General features: G+C 52.8%; 1 protein-coding gene across 1 annotated transcript in view; it reads left to right on the forward strand.

Annotated features, from left to right (window-relative positions):
• Nucleotides 1–18,392, forward strand: part of SSH1 (slingshot protein phosphatase 1) — a 55,028-nt gene that overhangs the window by 26,607 nt on the left and 10,029 nt on the right. The window contains exons 3-11 of the mRNA XM_080821060.1: nucleotides 285–388; nucleotides 4,389–4,453; nucleotides 4,883–5,004; nucleotides 9,081–9,149; nucleotides 10,248–10,313; nucleotides 12,920–13,114; nucleotides 14,241–14,334; nucleotides 15,553–15,681; nucleotides 18,192–18,238. Coding sequence (XP_080677186.1) covers nucleotides 285–388; nucleotides 4,389–4,453; nucleotides 4,883–5,004; nucleotides 9,081–9,149; nucleotides 10,248–10,313; nucleotides 12,920–13,114; nucleotides 14,241–14,334; nucleotides 15,553–15,681; nucleotides 18,192–18,238 — 891 coding nt within the window. The remainder of the gene's footprint in view (nucleotides 1–284; nucleotides 389–4,388; nucleotides 4,454–4,882; nucleotides 5,005–9,080; nucleotides 9,150–10,247; nucleotides 10,314–12,919; nucleotides 13,115–14,240; nucleotides 14,335–15,552; nucleotides 15,682–18,191; nucleotides 18,239–18,392) is intronic.

Consider the following 18,392-nt stretch of genomic DNA (forward strand, 5'->3'; position numbering starts at 1 on the left):
AGATCCTTTCACAGTATCCTGTAGGAGGGGGCTCTCAGCCTTGCAAGAACCTTGGGTGTCTTAGCCAAAGCCTGAGTTCATGACCCAGACTCTCCAGCAGCAAGCTTGTAGCCAAGATGTGGAAGAGTGTAGCACAAAATGATCTTAATCGCTGTTTTGTCCTGTGTGCGTCATATGTGCCGTTTGTCCACACTAAAGCTTTTCCGCTGATGCATGTCTTTGCCCGTTGCCCGTTTTCTTCTCTGAATTCCAGCCTGACTGTGCTCTGGTTTTATTCTTCCCAGCTTAAGTGAGAGCTTTTTCATGGTGAAAGGAGCAGCCCTCTTCTTACAGCAGGGAAACAGCCCTCAAAGCCAGCGAAGTCTTCAGCATCCCCACAAGCATGCAGGTAAATTAAGGTTTTGACCTTGGAACTTATTTTCTGTGCAATGGAAGAACCTCCCATTACTGGTGGTGGGCAAGTTGCTGGTTTTCAAGGCTAGAGGAATAGTGGAACACGGGCTTGTCACGCCTGGTGCAAAGCAGGAGCTCTTCCCCTGGGCAGGTAAGCCATGCATGTTTTCCAGGTAGCCCCGAGAGCTAGCACCCTGCAGACTGTGCATGTCTGCACTAGAAGTAAGGCAGTCAGCAGCGTTCTGTTTGGATGTAAAGGTTTCCTACCCACAGTTTATCAGTAAACTACAGATTTTGAGTTACAGTATGAATTTTTTTTTTTTTTTAAACAAGTGCACCAGAACCTGTTATAGCCAGACATTGTCCCCTTGATAGTTACTCCCTTGGGATGCCCTATACCTCCTCTGAGAACTCTGGTCATTTCTCTGAGCTTCTGGGAAGCTCTCATTTGGGGAATTCCTTTATAGGTCTGTGGCAGGCGTTGGGGTAGGACGTCTTTATGATTTAACAGTGTATTTGGTTTTGGGAAGTAGACCAAAGTGATAAAGTGGGGATCAAACCCAGTATTCATTTAGGTCCAGTAGCACACAAGTAGGAAATTCCTGTCCATTCCTGTCTGAGGCACTGGTACTTGATGCCCATATAGTAACAGAGGCTAGTTTTCTCAGGTGCCTGGACTCTGACACCAAAGGCAGTTTGCAAAGAGGAACCAGCAAACATTGCGTACAAGTGCATCTTTGTAATAGGCCTGTGGCCTCTGCGGGCAGTTCTGGGCAGGGCAGCGCATTTCGCAGTGCGATCTGCCAAGCCCTCTGACCTCAGAACAACAGCAGGTGAAAGCAGCCAGGAGCCGGGGCCAGTTCCCTTGTCACTGGGATCATTTTGTCTCTCACCTCAAGTCATCTCTCCTCATTTTGGATCTGAATGCCTAGGTTAGAATTTCGTGTCTTACACTTCACAGAGAACACCAGGGGTCAATCGGGATTTTCACATACTGTTAACTTGGAATCAAGACCTAGCTCTGTTTGAAGCTCAGTTGTCAGGAGGCAGTGTGGTTTGGGCAAGAATGTGTGATTCGGTGTCAGACAGACCTGGCTTGTGATCCCAGTCCTACAACTTACTGAGTAGTCATGGTCAACTTCAGAGACTCAGTTGCCCGATCTTAACTATGGCCATCAAGTACCAGTACCTCAGACAGGAATGGAATTTAAAATGGATGCATGCAGGGGAGCCTGGGTGGCTCCGCGGTTCAGTGCCCGACTCTGGATCCTGGCTCAGGTCTTGATCTCAGGGCCGTGAGTTTAAGCCCCCTCAGCGTGGAGCCTACTTAAAAAAAAAAAAAAAAGGTACGCATGTAACATACTTACCTCCTCCTGGGTGCCATGTGTATGGTAGCAGTGACTGCGAGTACTGTAATACAACAAACAGAACCTTCCTTTTTGCATCTGCTAATGGTTCTGCCCTGTCAGGAATTCAACCGTTGTTCATGTCTTAGCACATACAGCAAAGTGAATGCTCCAGCTTTGTTCACCCGTAGCATACAGTGTCTCCATCCTCTGTCCCAAACAGTTTTCTCATACTGTGTGCAGCTTGGGGAAGCAAGCACAAAGCCATGTAATTCGGGCTGATTCATGCATCTCTGGAATGTACCGGAGAGTAAGAAGAAAGCTATGGGCCTGATGGCTCTCCTGCCCCTGAGGTCTGGAATGGCCGATGGGCTCAGAAAAGCAAGAGGAACGGTGACAGTCCCAGGACTCCCAGGAAATGTCCCTGGGGCAGACACAGGCAGACACAGGCTGAAACAAAAACAATTCCTGTTTTTCTAGAATCCCTGAGAAGTGTCCCGGCTGGCCCCCAGTCCCATCTGCAATCACGCAGAGCAGAGAAAGAGTGAGGGTTAGTTCTGCCCATGCAAAAGCCATTCAGGTCATTGCCGCCAGTCCCCAGCCCAAGACTGTGGCAAGGGCCTCTGCCTCAGGCTTCCGGTCTCTGATCTTTCCGCAAGTGCTGAGTGAACACGTCCGCACGTGGAGGCAGCGTGTGAAGGCCAGGCTGCGGTTGGGAGTTCTGCTGGTCAGCATTTCCCCATCTCCACAAGCAGTCCCACTGAAAGGAGCCTATCTGTGTGGAAAATGTCCCTTTCATCTGGGCACTCACCGACAAAGGGGCCTGTTTTTTCTTTCCTCTGTGTGCTTCTGTGACTCGGGGTGAACGTTGGTGGCATGCAGGCAAGCCCAGGACCAGCCAGGCCGGGTGTGTGCCCTTGGGACAGTGGTGTCACCACAGGCGAGGGTGCTGGTGGGTAGAGGAGGCAGAACGAGGAGTTCCACATCCTCCCTAAACGTGAACCGTTACCTGCCAATCATCCCTCATGGAAGGCAGCGCCGGTGTGGGGTGTCCTACACAGTGCTGTCCTGTCACACAGAGAACAGACGAGAGGAGCCAGCTCCCAAAGACCCAAGTCCTCTCTGAGGCAAAAAGGACAATTTGGACATCATCTGTCAACCTGCCCTGAAATTCCAAAGATGCCTTTGCCAAAGGAATAAATCCAGTGTATCGATCCTTCTGGGATTCCGGTTGTGATCTCTAGGATAATGTTTGTTTGTTTTAAAGATAATTCTGTTCCTTCTTGGCGTGGCACAAATCAGATCTCCTAGGAATTACTCCTCCTACTACTTGCAGACCAGGGTCTTTGCAGATAAACCTTTCCTTCAGAGAGAAACCATGAAGTAGGGACACCTGGGTGGCTTAGTCGTTAAGTGTCTGCCTTTGGCTCAGTCATGATCCCAGGAGCCATGGGATCAAGCCCCGCATCGGGCTCCCTGCTCAGCGGGAAGCTTGCTTCTCCCTCTCCCCCTGCTTCTCTTCCCTCTCTCGCTGTCTCCCTTTCTCTGTCAAATAAATAAAATCTTAAAAAAAAAAAAAAAGGAAGAAGGAAACTATAAAATGTATAAAGTGGGGAATAAGCGGTTTTGGAGTCCCACTTGCCACTCACTGATTATGAATCTTGGGTAGGGGCCCTGTCTGGAAAACACAGCCTGTTTCCTGTGTTGATCCTCGGTATCCGTGTCCGTGTCCGTGGAGACTCACCAGATCGGAGAAACCCTCCTCCCTGCACCTCAGCCCAGAGGCACCTCCCGGGTTCTGGCATTGCTCTAGGAGCTGGAAGCTCTGCATGACTGCCTTTGGAAAGTAATCATGCTTTATTGAATCCGATTGTAGCCTGGCGTGCATATAAACTGCTGTGAAAAGGGGTGCGAGCCTTAGGCCATGGGCAGCTGCTAGTAGCCTTCATAACATTTTATGACCTCTGAAATTGCTTGGGTAATCGTCAGTGAGCCAGTGGGCAAGAATAATGATGAACATAATGATCAGAAGGAGGCCCAAGACCAGGGCCCAGACGTGCAAGCGCTTGGCAGTAGAGGTGTACGTAGGCCTGCATCCCAGTCACCGCACCTGCCACACTCCTGTCCCTAGACTCCACGGAGAAGGCGAGTGCCACAAAGCCCTGGCAGCAGAGGGACCGGACAGTGTGGTCAGGCACAGAGGTCTCACTGTGGATGTTCATCAAGCTCTGGGGCGCACGAGATGGAGGGATGGAGCAGAGGAAGAGGAGAGAATCTCAGGCAGACTCCGTGCTGGGCAGGGAGCCCCACACAGGGCTTGATCCCATGACCCTGAGATCATGACCGGAGCCAAAATCAAGAGTTTGATGCTCAACTGACTGAGCCACCCAGGCGCCCCGCATTTCAGAACATAAAAGCAACTTCTAAAGACGTGGGCATCAGCTAGATCTCCCCATCCTCACCAGGCAACATTCAGAAGTGGAGTAAGAGAAATTGAGCCTCCTAGTCTTTGTGACGCTTCTCTTGGGGTGGAGGTGGGGGGTTTTGACTCTGCCGTCTTCATCCAGACCCCTCACATCAGCCCCTGGCAGGTTTCTGCCTAGACGGTGGGTGGGTGGCCTTCTAAAACTTTCTTCGTTGGTCCAACAGGTGACTTGCCCCAACATCTTCAAGTAATGATCAACCTTCTGCGTTGTGAAGATCGGATCAAGCTGGTAAGAAGAGACGAGAGTGGCAAGTTTTAATTTTTAATTGTGCGATTCGGTACGGAGTTATTCATGAGCAGTGAGAGGTGGGGAGTTCCTGTGTTCTAGCAAATTCTCCCAAATTGTTCACAAAGTCAGAGCCAGGTTTGCTCTTCACCACCCGCAAAGTCCAGAGAAAGGATATGTTAGGCGTCCGTGTGGGTCTGAGGGTGGAGATCTTCATTCTCCGGGTTTTACCCGTTCACCCATTAGTCCCAACTCCAGAGCAGTCTCCCAGACCCAACCACTGTCCCTTGTGCATGGATATAAACCGGACGTGGCCACTGCTCTTAAGAATCTCATCTTCCTGAACTCACAGGGGGAAAGGTAGAAAAAGTCCTTGATGTTGATTGGGTGACGGAAGGGGCTACCACCTTGAGCGCATCCTTGCCTGTCTAGGCCGTGCGTTTGGAGAGCGCCTGGGCGGAGCGGGCCCGGTACATGGTGGTGGTGGACAGCAGTGGGCGCCAGGACACGGAGGAGAGCATCTTGCTGGGAGTCGACTTTTCCAGTAAGGAAAGGTGAGTCTGGTGGGGCGGCGCTTCCCTTCAGCGGCAGGGACACGGGTTTCGTGGAGAAAGGTTTCCATGGTGCCGTATCCATGGGCGATGATAGTGGGTGTGTTGTGTGGTCAGCGGTGTGGGTGAGCAGACATGCAGAACAGTAGGATGCACCACTGCAGCTCGGGCATGCCTGGCGCCGTACTAGACTCCATCTCTGCTCTCAGCTCTGGGTTTGCTGAGAAACCCAGAGAAGTTTCACTGAGCCTAGAAGTTTATTACTAGGTTGCTCTTGGGGATGCCATGGAAGAGAGCACCTGAGCCAGGAGAGCTTCCTGAAGGAAGTGATGGCTGTGGTGGACACCCAGGGACAAGCGGGAGCCAGCCACATGAAGCAGGGACAGGACTGTGCAGACGTATGTGACTGATAGGCGTCCTATCCAGTGCTTCCCTGTATCCCCATCCCAGGTGGATTCCCAAGTATTTGTTGACAGGTCCTTGGTCAGATGCTCGAAGAGAGGTTTGGAATTTTCCAGTGACTGGAGGCCAAGTTAGTTGTATCATGGGCCCCACCTTCACATGAGGGTGAAGGACTCTTCTTATATCTAGGATACGTGAGTATACGTGAGATCATCGCAGAGCCTGCGTTTGTGAGAACTGGATTAAGATAGGCTCCCTGTAGTTATAGTCATTACTCATCTACCCAGGCAGGTGTGCATTCTCCTGTGTATGAGGCAGTGAGCCAGGTACATGGAGAAGCAGCCGAGGCAGTCGTCCACTGCGGAGAACCTGTAAGCTTAGCAAGGAAGGAGCCATGACCAGATGGCGGGGTGACGGGCTTGGTGATGTGGGGTTGCTCGGGGGCTTGTGGAAGCATGGAACAGGGGTGGGCTTGGAGGGGGCAAGCCAGGGGCCTTCTGCAGCGGGTGATGGCTCACTGAGTCTTCACTTGATCTTAGCCAAAAGGCCGAGAAGCGATGGCTCACTGAGTCTTAAAGGGCAGGCGGGCACCAGGGATAGGGCGGGAGCGGGGGTGCATTCGAAGGCATCACGAGCAGAATCAATGGCAGAACAGAAAAAGCCACAGACACGGTGAATGATGGTGGCTGCGTGGTCTCGTCTCGTTCCTGTGAGAAGGCTGCTAATTCTGGCTGACAAGTCCACAAAGAAAGAGAGGAGGATATTTCTTTTATGACCTTTGTCCCAGTGTGGGGTAGCATCCTCAGAAAGCTCTGTGTGGCACATGTGGGGAGAGTGAGCCGGTGTCTGTGGCCTTGGGCAGGCTGGGAAGTCTGGATCTAGAAGACTGCAGAGCCTGGCAGGTCTTAGGAGCTGAGCCATGGAGAGCGCCCCATAAGGCGAGAGGTCCCAGCGCCTCGTGGCAGGGTAGCCCCAGGCCAGCGCTCTGGGACATGGTGGAGCTCCGTGTTCTGTGGAGCGCAGAGGGATTTAGTGTGGAACAGCAACGTAGTGATATTTGCTCTTCGGTGATAAGCCAGCCTTTCGAAGTTCCTCCCTCACTACGTGTGGGCCTTTCCTGTAACATTCTCTGGCCCGGAGCGGGATCCTGCCTCCCTGTGGGTTGTGGCCACAGCGGAGGTCTGCCCTCCCACCAGCCATCTCTGTCGCTTCCCTGGGAGAACACAGGGCGGGTGCCGCAGCGTGTCCTCGGCGTCTCACTGAGCCCTTAAGCCGCCCCGTGGAGCAGGTGGCCCTGACCCGTGTGTTACAGGTGAGGCATGCAGCTTGAGAGGTCAGGGTGGCTGTCCCAAGGCCATGCTACTGGCAAAGCCGGGCCTCAGAAGCCAGGCTTTTGTGGCCACCTTGCGGTGTAGACCCCACACAGCGCTGCGCTGTAGCTCTGCCTGCACCCCGTCATTCGTGAATTTGTCTGTACTTGCTAGCTCTTTCCTTATGCCTGGCCTCTGCTCTCTGACCTCAGAGTCTGGAGGTCATGACCATGGCATTAGACACATGCGCGGGCACCCCATGTCGTCCTACATAGCTGGTGTAGACAGGCCCGCGTGCAGGCGCCAACCCCGAGGCCGGCGCGGGTGTCTGGTGGCCAGGGCTGCAGACAGTGAGCAGGTGGTCAGAGGGCAATGGGAACCCAGCGAGCTTTCCTGTCGTTGGGCCTGAGGGGCGGCCCTGCAGGCCCAGGCATGCGGAGGCGGTGGCCTGCGCCCCCAGAGAGCCGCCGTGTGTGTCCCCGGGAGACCGGCACTGTCACACCCGGGTTCTGTCTTGCGTTTGTCTTTGGGAGGCGAGAGCCCCGCGAGAGCCGTGAGCAGGCACAATGCAGTCTGCGAAGGGCTTCCGTGGCGCACCTGGAGCCGGGCCTGGCTCCCACTTGGCCCGAGAGTCCCCACGCTGGCCCCGCGGGCTCCCCTGCTCCTGCTCTTCTGGTTTCCTCTGAAACTTTCTCCTCCCTCAGCTGCCCCTACCCACTTCACCCTTCGAGGTCCTTCTCTGGAAGACCCCATTTCCCCGGCCGGGCAGCCCTGCTCCCTTGTCTGCCAGCACGCAGGCCCTCCCTCCCCGGACACGTTTTAGGGTCAGTCACTCCAGGATGACTGCAAACTCACGGAGCGACGGATGAGGGGATGTTAGGGAATTTGCAGTTTTTACAGTCATGTCATGGCCCCTGGCTATGCTCTCAACTGCAGGTAGGGACTCTGAGCGGAGTCCTCCTCAGGCTTAGCCCCATGCGCAGGGCTCTCTCTGGGCTCTTCCCCATCTCTGCAGGTGGGCGAGGCCAGTGTAGATGCTACCCCTTGTGTCATCTGGATGGTTTCATCTCAGCCTGCCCTGGAACGCCCCCACCGGCCCTGGGCCTGGGCCTTTAGTCCCCCCAGTCCAGTCCAGTCCAGTGTTCCTTGTAGCTCCGTCTTCTCTCCTCATTACCTGTCCCTGGCATGTGTCCTCAGTGCTGAAAGGGGGTGAGTCCTCCAGGCCCAGCCCCGTGTTCCCAGGTGCCCTCTGCCCTGGGTGCTCTTGGCGTGTCAGTTTGGGGCTGCGAGAGCCCCCTGCTCGGCTTGCCCCTCCAGGTCTCAGCATACATTGTGTTTTGCAGCTCTACAAAGGAAGTAGGGTGAGCCCTTTGAGATTGGGTAGGGGTGTGGGGGAGGGGGCCGGGGAATTTGCCTAATGCAAAAGACTTAGTGTGATTTGACCAGAAGGGCTCGCAGCTGCCTTCCCCACAGACAGAAGCAGAGGGTGGAAGAGCCCCTTGCTCACCAGTGCTGCAGAGGAAGAGGGGTCTGTGAGATCAGAGCACCCTGTCTGCTGTCAGAGGCATCACATTACTCCCTGGGCCGTTGCTAAGAGAAGCAGAGGCGTACGTTCAAGATCCCTGGAGGCTGTCGGAGCTGGCCTTGGCCGTGGCCGTTCCCGTTGTCTCTTAAATGCCTGAAGAATTTTCATCACAATCTGAGTAACCCTCCGAGAGAGTCCTTTCTGTCCTTCTGTGTTTCTTGGTGGCACCTGTCACCAGAGTCACTAAGTATCTTTTCACTGTTAGGGTGAGCAAAGCAAAAGCAGATGAGGCTGGTTTTGAAACTCCAACTGTACAAAAGGTACAGAAACAGAGGCCCAGAAGTGAACTCCAGCCATGGTGTTGGCACTCTCCCCACCCCTGCCACCCTAGGACAAGAGGCCCGGTTGGCCACCACCACTCGCCTGTGTCCCCTGGAGTGAGTGTGGCCTTGTGCTAGGAGTGCGCTGGCCATCAGCGGCTTCACCCCTGCTGCAGTGTGGGCATGTGGTCAGCTGCTCGCTCCCTGGCCCCTGAGGGCCACAGCCAAGACATGGCGTTTCTGGAGCTCCCTCCACGCTTCGGAGGGATCACAGTCCCCTGTGACTGCCACTGGGGACCCCCTCTGGCGGGACCATCCCAGACTCATGTCTTCTAGAAGTCAGTGGTGAGTGGTCCCTACACAGACAGCCTGAGAGCTTCTCCCAGACACACACCCAGCAGCCAGGCCCAGGTCAGGTGGTGCTTCCCTTCTGCAAGCTGGACAGGCTGGGTGAAGGCAGGGAGGAGGGTGCACGAGCGGGCAAACCCTGACTCTGGGCATCTTCTCTTTCCTCCTGAGCAGTAAAAGCTGCACCATCGGGATGGTTCTCCGGCTGTGGAGCGACACGAAAATCCACCTTGATGGAGATGGGTAAGGAGATCTCTTTAAAAGATTCTTCTGGGGGCACCTGGGCGGCTCAGTAGGTTAAGCATCTGCCTTCCGCTCAGGTCCTGATGCCAAGGTCCTAGGATCGAGCCCCGCATCAGGCTCCCCAATCAGTGGGGTGCCTTTTTCTCTACCCTCCCCCACCTTGTGCTTTCTCTCTCTCTCAAATTAATAAAATCTTCAAAAAAAATACTAGAGGATTCTTCCACTGTAGGCTTTGAAACCCGAGTTGGTTCGGCATCCTTGGATGATCATGGGGAGCAGAGTCATCTGTGTGACATGCTCATTACAGCAGGAAAGGCGACATGCCCTCCTGTTCAGTTCACAGTTAGAAAGGACACAGTGGGAGCTCACAGCTGTGGGGGTGCAGGGAGAGACAAACAGGTGGCAGGCACCTCTGCAGAGGAGGAGCCCTTCCACGTGACCTGGGCAGGTGGACAGGAGACGAAGAGCCACCTGGGTTCCCTGTGCATTTGCTTCCAGGGGAAAGATGGGGCTTCTGCCGTGAGGGGGAAGTAGCTGAACACAGTTGTCCCTCCACTGAGATGCCAACAGTAAAAGTTATGTTGCCTCATACGTAGACTTGGGGAAGAAAAATTAAAATGTGGTTTTTGTTTTGTTTTAAGAGGCGGGATCACGGTTCTGGTTTGTTTTTGTTTTTGTTTTTTTTCCTTCGTCACATTTTGCCATCTGTGACTGTCTTTCCCATGCAGTGACAAAAACGGGGCATGTGGGGGGCAGGCAGTAGCAGGGGGCGGGAATGGTGGCAGGAACCGGATGGAGATGGTGTCAGATGGCGGTGCTGCCTTTGCCAGGGTTTGTGTTCGTTGATAGACCTTGCTGGTTACATAGCTGGGTTAGAAGCCAGTCTTCCAGACTGGAGAACGTTTTTTTTGTTTGTTTGTTTGTTTGTTTTTTACTTTTTTCCTGCTCTTGCCCTCGTTTGATCCAGCAGGCCAGTATTCCCTGCTCAGAAAGCACCAGGATGTCTGCCGTGGCCCCGCCCACTCACCTCAGGGTGCTGTGGCCACAGAGTCTGATTCCTCACCAAGCCTCCTTTTTTTTTTTTTTTTCCATCCCCAGGGGCTTCAGCGTCAGCACAGCGGGACGGATGCACGTCTTTAAGCCCGTATCCGTCCAGGCCATGTGGTAAGTGTGCTTTTAGGGACTTTTACCACCTTAGCAATATTTTTTTAGCTGCCAACATGAATAGGAAAACCCCCTTTGACTTTAAAGCTCGTTCCGGTGCGTTTATTTGTGTGTGTGTAGCAGAATGCAGGTAAGATGAAGTGAACCCTGTTAACCACTTTTTAAGTGCAGTTCAGTACACATCCATGATGTGCATACCTAACTATCCATTTCTAGAACTTTTTCGTCAATCCATTAAACGCTAACTCCCTCCCCCACCGCCCCGGCCCTGGTTAACCTGTGTCCTACCTTCTGTCCCTACGAGTTTGCCTACTCCAGGTCCCTCCAGGAGCGGGGGGGGGGTCATCCCCGACCTGTCCCTGTGTGTCTGGCTTCTGTCACGGGTCGCAGTGTTTTCGAGGTTTGTCCATCTTGTAGCATGTGTCAGAATCCTTTCAAAGGGCGAATGTTACTCCAGTGTGTGGTTAGAGACTATTTTTTTGTGTGGCCCCATCAGCTGTCAGTGGACATTTGGGTTCTTTCCACCTTTTGACTGTTGTGCTCAGAGCTGCTGTGAATACGGGCGGATGGACAGCGTGTCTGTCGGAGTCCCTGTCTTCAGATGTTTTGAGGACATACCTAGAAGTGGAATTTCTAGAGCACGCGGTTAACTTTGTGTGTCACTCTCTGGGGAACCAAAACTATTTTCCGCAAACCAAGCTCTTCGCCCCATTTCGCTGTCCTGCCCGGCCGTGCACAGGGTTTGGTTTCTCCGTGTCCTCGCCAGCACCTGCTAGTGTGTGAGTTCTCATCTTCGCCCTCTTAACGGGTATGAAGTGGCATCTCCTTAACGGTGCTGGTTTGTATTTTCCCACCTGATGAGTACTGGGCTGTCTCTTCACGTGCTTGTCGGCCCTTTGTACATCTTTTTTGGAGAAAAGTCTGTTCAGGTCCTTCAGCCAGTTTTTTCACTGGGTGGTTTTTTTGTTGTCGAAGGTATGCCGTTCTTACGTATCCACAGTTCCTGCTGTCCCCACGCCGTCCCCGCGTAAATCTGCGTACTCCTTATTCCTGGCACACGCTCGGTTTGTGCCCTGAAGGGAACGGCACCCTGCCAGGCACTGGGCATCCAGGAAGGCATACGACGGGCATAATTGGTGTCCTCGTGGGGTTTACAGTCTGTAGAGGGGAGGTGGCCGTAACCCACGCAGGGTCACGTGTCGGACCAGGAAGTGCAGGGAGCGTGTTCTCGCAGGGCTCCTTGCTGCAGGATGCGGGGAGCAGGGCCTGTGTGGGGGCGGGGGGGCCTCCTGCTTCGGGGATGCGGTAACGGTGGGCAAAGGCTGCACTGGGGGAAACAGGTCGGGCCCGGTGCTTCTTCAGACCAGGCACACGCACCTGCGAGCCTCCCTCATCCTTGGAGGGCCGCACAAACAGCCCTGCAGCAAACCCAACACAACGGTCTCTGTCTCCAGCGATCTGGAAGAGGCTCGAGAGGGAGCTGGTGGCTGCTGAGAAGGGTTCTGCCCAGCGTTTCACAGTCACTACTTTGTTCTCTGGGACGGCGAGAGTTAGGTTGAATTCTCCCAGGGGCCAGTCGGTAGTCAGTATAGTGCCCCGATGTGTCACCTCATCTATTGCTCCACACTGCCCTCCATTCAGGCTCCTTCTGGGGAAAATCACGAAATCCGAATGCCTGTGATGTCCCAGATGTTTCTTGCGTCTCTGGATCATTTCTTACCTCTTTCTCTTCAGGCAAGTGAAAAACAGGCCCACGAGTTTTTCCAAAACTTCAGGAGCAAAGCTAAATTTAGTAAATATGCAGCTCAGGCCTGTGCCCTGAAGCAGCCTAGAGATAGGACAGACATGCCCGAGCGGGACACATGTAGCGGACGCCGGGGGTGGGCCCTTCCCTGAGGACTCTCACTCCCTCCAGGGCTTCCCACTCCCACCCTCCATCGATGCCTTGGTTTACCCCCTTCACTGAGAAAGTTTCAGCCTAGATTTTTCTTAAAAAAAAAAAAAAAAGACTAAGCTGTGTTACCATACACATTCTCCCCATTTTCCACGTTGTTCCTTCTGCCCTACCCTTCCTTCCTGAACCTCTTTTTCATTTCGTCCTTGTGTTGATGTGAGTTCCTAGCACTCATTTCCCTAAGAGATCGAAGCCTCAGAGCTGTTAGTAACGGTGATGGGCAAAGGTTAAAAAGCAAGTTATTCAGAACGCAGTAAAATGTGCAGCTCGTGAAAGACTCTTTCCTTCCTCCTGCTGGGTGTTGCGGTGGTTCCCACGGCCTCAGAAGTAATCTGGGTTCTTGGGCATTCATTGGCGGAGTGGGAGATGGTCCGGGAGCCAGCCGGGGCGGGAGAGTTACAAGGTTTGCACCATGTCCTCGTAGGCCACGGTGAAGGATGTCTCATCGGCCCTTGGGTTTGCAGCGTGTGTCCCTGAAACGAGCTCCCGTTCCTGGCAGCCTGGAGGTTTCGGACTGCCTTGCATCCCCCACGTAGCCTTTTACATACGGCAATGCTCGGAGGGAGTCCTTGAGGGGCCCCCCCACCCCACCCTCAACCCCCATTTGGAGGGAGAAGCCCAGGCCTGACTCTGTCCCCCCTCCTCACCCCAGGTCTGCCCTGCAGGTCCTTCACAAGGCCTGCGAAGTGGCACGCAGACACAACTACTTCCCCGGCGGTGTGGCGCTCGTCTGGGCCACATACTACGAGAGCTGCATCAGCTCGGATCAGAGCTGCATCAATGAGTGGAACGCCATGCAGGACCTGGAGTCCACGAGGCCTGACTCCCCAGCCCTGTTTGTGGACAAGTAAGTGCGGCGCAGCCTGGCCCTGAGTCTGCCCGAGGTCCCTCCCTCCTCCCCGGTAGTCCTGGGGTGGGGACCGCCCCTCCCAGGACCAGCATCCCTAGCCGGGGCTCCTTACCTGCCGCCCCCGGGTCGTCTGTGGCCTCAGGAAGGCTCCGTGACCACTGCCCCACATCTGAAATTAGAGGTGCATTTGGGTGTGAATGCGTTTCGGGGGAACAGCTCCATAACTCCCATCAGCTTCTCAAAGGAAAGCGCCGCCCCGGCTCCGGGACTGTGTTCTGTGGTCTGGCCTTTCCCTGTTCTGAGGAGTATTATGTATCCGTCGTCCCGGGATCCCAGAACGCAACTGCACTGACACTGCCTGGGGACAGCCCTCCTCGGTGGCCCCAACAGTGAATCGGGGCCCGTGTCACGTGGCCCCCAGCAGAGCTCATGTGGCCTGAGGCTGCACTCAGTGAGGGTCTGGGTCCAGAAGAAGGAAACAGCTCCCCCACCTTCTGTCTTAGTTAGGGCCCTCCTCCCCAAAAGTCGTGTGTCCCTCTGGGACTATGTTACAAGGGCCATGGACAGGGAGGTCAGCCTGAATGAGGAGACGACCGGAAGCCACATTCTAGGAGGCCGCAAGTGGTGAGAGGGTTGGGGAGAATGACGGTTGCCTTTGAATATAGAAAGGGGTGTCCCGTGGAAGAATTATCATGGTTTGTGTAGAAGTAGTGCTGATGGGTAGACGTTACAGGGAAGCACATAGATTCTCCGTGTGAGAAGGAGAGGAGTGGAGCCGGGCGCAGTGATGCCCTCACACACGGACATGTTCCAGCGGAGGCAGAAGGGTCCGGTTGGTGGTGGGCTGACATGACGCGGGTGCTTCCAGTGTCTCGTCCCGAGAGCCCGAGTCTCTGCAGACCTGAACGAGGACTGTGCTTTCCAGCCATAACTCTCCAGTGGCTCACCACTCTGTGGACTCCCATGGGGGTTCTAGACACGGGCCCAGACTCCTCTGTGCCTTCCCCTCCTCCCAAAAACATGCACACAAAGAACATGGCTCTCGGAGCGTCTGGTGTGTCTGCAAATGCAGACCTCAGGCTCCCCGTCCTTCTGCATCTTACTGGACGTACCTTCTTCCCAGGCCGACCGAAGGGGAAAGGACTGAGCGTGTCATCAGGGCCAAGCTCCGCAGCATCATGATGAGCCGGGATCTAGAAAACGTGACCTCGAAAGAAGTAAGAGAGCTCGTGCCTCAGCAGGCCATAGGTTACAAGGTGTTCATGTGTCCTGTCGCTCTAAGCACAGCAGAGGTGGGCCTGCCACATGGCCTTCCCTGACTCTCAGAGGCTTTGTCCCCACAAGAGCCTTAGCATCCCACTCTAGTCTGGATCCCGCTGTGCTCCATACCAGCTGTGGGGCCTTGAGCACATTTCCTGATCTCTCGGAACCTGTAAGACCTTTGGTAATAATTCCCCAAGGCACACGCATTGCCCTGAGACACACTGGCCTACTAGCACCCTTTCCTCTGCCTTGTGTTTTGTTGAGATACAGCAAACGCTTATTGCTTATTTCAGGATTCTCACTAGCAAGTTACCAACCCTGGACTGCCTTCTGTGTGCCTTCAGATTTTTTTCTGGATCACTTTTCAAAGCTCACAATGAATTATAATGTGCTTAAACTGGGTAGATCTGAGGGCTTGAAAGGGCCATTGAAAAAAACCATAGATCACCCTTTTTATTAATTAACACACATAAAAAGTCATATTTGGGGGCAACCCTCTTGGGTCCCCTCCCTCTTTGGGAGCTTTGTCCTATTGCTCAGTAAGCTTTGCTTTGCTGCGCACCGAAAACAAAAACGAAAAACGGGTGCCTGGGTGGCTCAGTCGGTTAAGTGGCTGTCTTCGGCTCAGGTCGTGATCCCAGCGTCCTGGGATCGAGTCCCACATTGGGCTCCTTGCTCCTCAGGGAGCCTGCTTCTCCCTTTGCCTCTGCCTGCCTATATTCTCTCTCTCTGACAAATAAATAAAATCTTTAAAAAAAAAAAAACCTATCATATTGTGATGCCTGCTAAAGCAGGATGAAACTGACTTTATGTATTCACTGTGATGTATTTGATATTTAATTGTAAAAATAGAAGTTCCTTAAACTCAGTAGAAGAGATCCCGTGCAAATCAGCTTCTTCATATAAAATAATGAACTTCTCCCAGTCAGACTGACTGTGAGGCTGGGTAGCCTGCGTTCCCACCACCTGTGTTTGTGCTGTGTGCGTCTCAATGTGTATGTGCCAACTCGGGGGTAAAAAACAAAAAGCAAAAAAAAAAAACCACCAGAACAACCAAACACTCTTTTTTGAAAACAGCCACAGTTTAAGTGGTAACATGACTTCTTTGGAGTTGGACAACCCTTGTTTTGTTTTGTGACGAATCACTTTTCCTGCTGTTCTCCACTCCACAGATCCGTAATGAATTAGAGACGCAGATGAACTGTAACTTGAAAGAATTCAAGGAATTCATAGACAATGAGATGCTCCTTATCTTGGGACAGATGGACAAGCCTTCCCTCATCTTCGACCACCTTTATCTCGTAAGAAGCACGGTGCACAGCAGGGTCTGGTTTGGGGAAGCATTGGTCTGCAGGCTTCGGTTGGATCTTGCAGCAGAGTCAGAGGCAGGGAGAAACTGGCGTTGCTAGTTCCCCGTTCCTGGCTGTTCAGGGAACCCCAGTCTTCAGCTCCCTTCCTCTGGCCTGCACAGTTGCCCTCCTCCAGATGTCTGAGTTGGGGCTCCCAGCCGAGCTGTGCAGAGTGGTGTGAAGGCTGTCTGGCATGGTCCACTGGCCGCAGTTTTCAGAATCTCTCCACCCTTGGTCTTCAGTCACTAGCACAGAGGCCCTGTCCAGTTACCACTACACAGTTTGCGGGCTAATGCCCCCAGTTACTAAACGACACGTGCTTGCCAAACCCCAGAATCACACCTGGCATCACTGAAACGTAAGAAACAGTAGGCAAAACAGACCGAACCCCCGAAACTCAGTTTTTTCCCCTCTTTCTGTCCAGGCGGCGACTCCGTGCCCTGCTCCCGGGCCCACCGAAGGGACAGGCCCTGGGAGCCCCAAGCGGGGGCGGGTTGTGCAGCTTCCCCCCACCTCCATCTCTTGCTTGGATGCTCTTAATGCTGCAAATCTCCATAGAAGGCAACTGGCAAGTTCTCAGAGTCCCTCAGAGAGACTATAGAGGAGAGCGTGTTACTAAAATTAGAGAAGCAGTACAGTGTGATGAAAGTCAGACCCACCAGGGCCAAGTTCCCACTCCCCAGCCGAAGCAGCTGGGAGATGGGGAGCGAGCCTCTTTGCCTTTTCTCCTGCATTCTATACCATGTGGGATGGTTATGAGAATTAAGTAGAAGACATTCTTAAAGCACCGAGTGAAGTTTCTGTAGGCACTGGTAAATGGCAACGATTGATACAGCAAAAATCACTTCCTGGGAAAGTGGAGGAAGTGTATTTGCTGCTGAAGGCAGGGGCAGTTTTGTTTTCTGCCCACAAGAATTAATTAATGGTACTTCAAATGCATGTGTCATGATATATACTTAATACTATATATATATACACACACATATATATATATCAAATGTATATATATTTATGTATGTATCAATACGTGTGTGTGTGTTTTTAATGTTTATATTAAAACCTATATGAATGTGTGGGTTTGAAGCCTTTCTGTATTTGGAAAGCTGTCAGGCAGCCCTGGGCTCTAATCTCCCCAGGAAGTTGATGGTTTTTTCCTGGTGGAAGCAACAGAAGGCAGGCCATCTCTCCACTAGGTGGTGATCACAGCAAGAGGAAAGCTCACAGATGTAGCGAGCTTTCGTTATTTTTTTTCAGTGAGGTTTGGGGCTTTATGTCACTTTTTCCATGAGAGATACTAAAGGAATTCTTATATTTGCGCCTCTCCCTCCAGCATGAAAATCCAGCTAGCACCCACACATTGCCAGCTCCACTGGGTCCCCTGGGGCTCCTGCATCCTGAGGGGTCTGCCCTCCTGGGAAAGGAAGTTTCTGCGGAGACTTAGAGGGGGGATCTGACTCTATGTCATTTGCATTGCCCGAGAGTGAAGTGATAGCTTTTTCTTTGTGTTTTTTTTTCCCCTTCTGTGTTCCTGGGAAGTCAGAAACGGGAGGGTTCGTTTTATAATACACTTTCATAGGCATTAAATTCAAATGTATTATGGAAGGTTCAGAAACACCAGTAACTCCAAAGAAGAAAGTAAAAAGCTTCCCCAATTTGGCAAATCTAGATGTCGTCACTGTTAACATTTTAGTATATTTATTTTCGCATCTTCTGGGTTTTTTCTTTTTATGTCTATATAGCTTCTTTAAAAAAAAAAAAGAAAGAAAGGAAAGGAAAGCCTCATATTGTTTATATAGTTTTGTATCCTGTTTTCTTTTTTTAAATTGTTTTCATTATGCAGCATTTTCCTGTGTTGTTGAAGAGCCACCCAAAGTACGGATTTATTTTTAATTGCCTCATCGTGTGGCTTCATCATTTATTTTACTGATTTCTTCTTGTAGGACCTCTTAAGTTGTTCGCATTGTTTGTCCTTGCAAATAACCATAAATATCCTAGTGCATAAATCTATGTGCAAATTCCGGGTGTTTCCTTAAGACAGCTGTTTGTATGGGGAACCACTGGGTCGGAGGGTGGGAACTTTAAAAATACCCAGAAAGGTAGATCGACTTCTGCTTTGAATTAGTGGTGTGTGAAAGTGCCCCTCTCCTGAACAGCAAGCCGGAGGTCACTGCTGCTGGTGACGGGACCGGAGCCGTAGGAGAGGACTTCGTGAGCAGGGGTACAGATTTCGCCTTTCCCCCAAGGCCTGGGGGCAGCCAGGGCCTTCCATGCAGGCTGATGGTGCCGGGAATGCCCCGGGAGCCTGCTTTGCTAGCGGTCTCTTTCAGTTCTGTCTGCCGTCTAAGGCCGAGGGCCGTGACGTAACCCTCCCCCACCCAAGACCAGCCCACCCCCTGCCTCCCCTACACAGCTCTGAGGCTGACACATGACACTCACGGGGGTTTGTGTGATCTGTCCCCCAGGGCTCTGAATGGAATGCATCCAATCTGGAGGAACTGCAGGGCTCAGGGTGAGTCTGCTCCCCTCGTCTCCCCCTGTCCTTCCAGGCAGCTTAGAAACCCCCGAGGCTGAGCCCTTATAACCCATGGCCAAGGGCTGGGCTGGTGTGCATAGCTAAACGGATGTGCTTCAAAATGCCACCTCCTGAATATTTCATGGGTTTT

This window comes from Martes martes (assembly GCF_963455335.1).
Source record: "Martes martes genome assembly, chromosome: 13".
NCBI classification, from domain to species: domain Eukaryota; kingdom Metazoa; phylum Chordata; class Mammalia; order Carnivora; family Mustelidae; genus Martes; species Martes martes.